Below are 4618 nucleotides of genomic sequence, written 5' to 3'. Positions count from 1 at the left end.
TATATATATATATATATTGAAACAATAATCAAATTGATCCCAAAATTTCTAAACCTTCGTGGCCTTAAAATTTAAAAAAATATAGTTTTAAATGGTATTTTTTGAAGACTGAGCCGTTAAAAAGTAACAAAAATTTTTGTACTACGTGTAAAAAATTTTATAAAAAATTTTATTGTGTAAATGTGATTAAAAATAAGTATGAAAGAGAAATAAATTAAAGTAAAGAGAATCAAACAAGCTTCAGTGAAACTGTCTCAAAGACTTACACGACAGTCCCCTTTCAAGGTAATTTCTCTTCATTATTTTCTCTCCACCGTGCACGTCGGTACCACTACAGTCTACACATTTTCCACCATGCACAAGGTACGTACTCCTCGTACCGCTCTACAACAGCGACATTTGCGCTACTACTGCGTGACTTTCCATTCAGTAGTTGACTACACACATTCATTTCATGACCAGATGAAGATAAGGGAAAAACTTGTACTATTTGCGACGAATTTGTAATTCTGAATTTTTGTCATAATTGATCGTCAAATAGATTAACATGAATAGTAGCGGTTTTGAAAGAGTTACAGATAGGGCAAGTATGGAGAAATGATTCGCAATTAGTACAGAGGCAGAGATGTCTGCACGGCAAAAGCAATACGGACGATTCCTGTTTCTTACAGCTCCTGCACACTCTCTCCCCGTTGATTGGATCGAAGTTGCTGCCGCAGCACGATTGAGGTTCGCTGTCTTCGTTCCGCCGCCGTGGCTGGTGGTAGTGATCGTCCTGGGCCTGGTTGAGGATTTGTTCGAGATTGCATCTCAAGGCGTTGGCCGTGGTTTCGTTTGTCTGTGCCAAATCTCTCCATATTTGGTTCTCCTCGCATAGCGATTTCACTTGCTCTTCCAATGCCAAATTTAATTTCCCAATCTTCTCAATTTCTTCTTCTTTTCCTTTTAGTTTCTTCATTATTTCTTCCTCAACCGCCTTTACTATTCTCAGAGAATGTCTCTTTCTTCTCTCTTCAATTCCAACCCTCGTTATCTCCGTCTGTCATTCAAATCACCGAACAACATATTAATCCATTACGGATAAATTCAAAAAAGGTTAAAAATAAGAAATAAAGCAACGAAATTAAAATCTTACGTGTTGAGAGATTAATCGATCGATTTCCAATGACTGTTGTTGGATCTGAAAGGAATTATCCTCACCGAGAAACGTGCAAGAAGCGCAACTGCCGTTTTGATTTTGATTTTGATTCTGATTCTGATTCTGATTCTGATTCTGAACAACAATAGGGAATGGTGAAAGCAAAACGTCTCTCGAACGCTTTTTTGAAACTGGAATAGATTCGTTGATCGCGGATCGGTACACCGGAACAACCGTCTCCGTGGCCATCACGGTCCCCGATAAAGGCGCCATTATACCGTAACTTATCGGAGTACTGTACATATTTCCATTGCTTCCAAATCCATTCATAGTTATTTCTCTGCATTCAATCAAAATATTTATATCACATATCACATCAACAAAAAGTACAAAAAGGAAATCTAGAGAAGAAAAAGGATCCACGATCTACCTATTCTCTAGAATCTGTCGAGGGAAGAGATTGATATTTCGTGCTTCAACAGCCATTAATATCCGTAACTTCTTGTTTTTTTCGTTTTCCTTTGGACACTAGATAGGGACGTTATCAATTTCTGCTGTGTGTTAGAAGAGTTGTATGCAAATAATATCTGTATTGTGTGCAGATTTTGATTTTGGGATGGTAGATGTTGAGAGGAGAGTGCGAGGCCGGGAGGGGAAGGAAAAGGAGAAATTGCAAGTCCGAATGGGAAGGGGTTTATTCAGGGTTTGGTTAAGGAGGAAAAAAAGAAGTTTGTTCTACGGTATTTAATGGGAAATATTATCAATAGCTTAAAAGTTACTTCAATTACTTGGTGGAAGTCAATCTTTAATTGCAATCGTGAGCTCAAAATTATTAATCATTATTATATAATTCGTAACTATTATTCCTATTAAAAAGTTACTAATGATCAAACTTGCCCACATGCTTAAAGGGTTGTTTCAGTGGGGCGCGAGGTATTGAATTATTGTTTTTGAACATTTCACCTCGATAGTAAATTGATCCCTAGAAAAAAGGAACAAGTTGATACCCAACCTTTAACTGTAGTTAAACAATTGTCTCACTCTCACGTTTCAATTTTATGAGATTGGGTTTTACTTCAATGTTTGATGTTCGCATATTTGAAACGAATCATGTTTCTGGGCAAGGTAATTCAGTGTAAGTTTGTATCTTATTTATCTATAGTTGTGCTACACACACACAATTTGTTTAGCAACGAATGACGTGATGAGATTTGATTGAATCAAAATCTCACAAACTAAATAAAAATCTCCTAATTTTTTTTTTGCCCTTATACATTACATAAGTACAATCACTTAAGCGATGATGAGATTTTGACAGTTTTATTTCAATTTATCGCCACATAGTTAATCGGTAAAAGAATCTGTAAATAATGATATATATTGAGGATTCATCGTGCAACTCAAGTAAAAAAAAATTGAGGGTAAACTTGATCTTACAAACATTGAAGATTAACATGCTATTAGAGTGATAAGTTGGGGACCTAAAGAGTATAGTTTTTCCTATATTGGGGACCTAAAATTTTTTTACACGATTTAAATCGTACCTTTAAGATATTGTACAAAAATTAGTAAATGGGTAGGGGGTGGGGAGTTGAAAAAGGCAAAAGGCAATCAAATGAATAAAAAATTGAAAATCGGGAAAAAGGCTCTCTTCCCGATTCGGGGAAGAGAGCAGTTTTGTTGAACGGAGATCCCTAATTATTCTTGCACGATTGAACGGAGATCTGGTCAGTCCGTAATTGGTGCGAATTGCGGAGTCTATTCCGTAATATAAGCACTTATATATTTTCATTTTTCCGAGAATATCAGGGATAAATGTTAAGATAAGATAATTATATTCTCACTACAATTTCTTTTTAAGCATCACTTTTTAATGCATTAAATGTTCTTAATATTTTTTTATTGTCACATTATGTCCTTTAACGATTTTTATTTTTAAACTTCTATTAGTTAGTAAGTCTGGTTTCTTATTATTGTTTCTGTCCAAGTATTTGGTCAACATCTTTTGAATTGATGGACAAATTTTATGTGTCACTTTTTTCCCGAGAGGCACATAAGAATTTTATTTAAGAGAATGAGCGGCTCGTCTCAGTTCATTGTCAACTCTAACAGAGTGACATGATAACTAATTAATGAAAGATTGAAAATAAAAATACGATGAAAAATAGTCGAAAACATAAGTACAATAATAAAAAAGATTGAGTAATGCAATTAAAAAAGTAATGCACCAAATAATTTTCATGGTGTCGTGAACCATTGAGGTTCTTGATTGAAAGTATTCTCCCAAATTAGAAAGATGTTCCACAAGTTATTTGACTATTGTTTGATTAGCTAAAAAGTTGATAACAAGGAAAATGTTGAAGAACATCCCAGGTTCCGTTCCAGGGGTAGAGGTGGCAAAGCCTGCCTCTGCCCCCAATTTTGATGGCGGGCCACCCAAGTGCAGAAGATGTTGGCCAAGGTGGAAACACTTTCCACCTCGGCCTGGATTGGAGCCCGGGATTTAAACCCGAGCTCTGTAGCACGGTAGTACTAACAATATAAGTTAAAGTCAATAATTTTTTTTAATTACACGTTCTTTTATCAAATTTACTCAAAATATAAGACTGTTTAATCACTTTTCCGCAAATGTACTAATTATTTGTACCGTGCCCGTCAATACATCTCAGTCAAGGATCATGGAAAGGTTATTAGATAGTTTTGAAGGAGGAAGAGATGGACAAGACAAGTTTCTATCTCGTTTTCCAAAATTCTCTTAATTTATTGTCACAATTAACTCCAAGGATGACTCATTTTATTGAAATTTTGGCGATTTATCAAATACGATTTATTATTTTTGCTCATGCATACTGGTTTCTTGCATGATTCCACCCAAAAAAAAAAAAAAAAAAGTCAAAGCTATGTAGACAACATGATCTCTTGTGTAAGTTAATTAATTATACCACCAATTACTAAAAATCAATCTAATCAGCTTATTTGTTCGGACATGGCTTTTCATTATTAATCAACTACTTCTCATAATTTTTTAGTAATTAAATGTTAATTAATCCTTAAAATTGTAACCCCACATGGGTATGTTATCAAATGTTTAGTAAAAATTGTTATAAAAGAGGGCTTGCTTAATTTTATTATTATTTGAGCATGAATATTATAATGAAGCGTTTTTGGAATGGAAAATGAAGAAGAAAAATGTTTTTTTTTTTCTTTTTTCTTTTATCAACTCATCAATAATTATGACTTCCTAAGAAAATCTTAGTATACTTGAAAAGTGGATCACGTAGTGGCCACGTTCGAAGTAACAATTCCATCAAATCTTGAATTGCATAAATTTTTTTGTTTGGATTAATATAAACTTGGATAACTTGTGCTATTAGAGGTTAATCGTGAAAACATGAAGGAAAATATTAGAAAATGATTTGCAAGTCTTTACAACAGGAAACTATTTTACTACTAGAATAATAAATATTCAGTACAATATGA

General features: G+C 34.1%; 1 protein-coding gene across 1 annotated transcript; it reads right to left on the bottom strand.

The window, feature by feature from the left end:
• Positions 1–246: 246 nt before the first annotated feature.
• On the bottom strand, positions 247–1867 carry LOC111402383 (probable BOI-related E3 ubiquitin-protein ligase 3). Its single transcript, XM_023030627.1, has 3 exons — positions 1569–1867; positions 1136–1478; positions 247–1039 (listed from the first exon to the last, which is right to left on the bottom strand). The coding sequence occupies exons 1-3, from the start codon at positions 1622–1624 to the stop codon at positions 521–523; spliced, it is 918 nt and encodes a 305-aa protein (XP_022886395.1). The 5' UTR covers positions 1625–1867; the 3' UTR covers positions 247–520.
• Positions 1868–4618: the final 2751 nt, after the last annotated feature.

Source organism: Olea europaea, chromosome 10 (genome assembly GCF_002742605.1).
Source record: "Olea europaea var. sylvestris chromosome 10, O_europaea_v1, whole genome shotgun sequence".
NCBI classification, from domain to species: domain Eukaryota; kingdom Viridiplantae; phylum Streptophyta; class Magnoliopsida; order Lamiales; family Oleaceae; genus Olea; species Olea europaea.
Note: the sequence above shows the minus strand (reverse complement) of the source record. Positions and strands in the feature narration are given on the sequence as shown.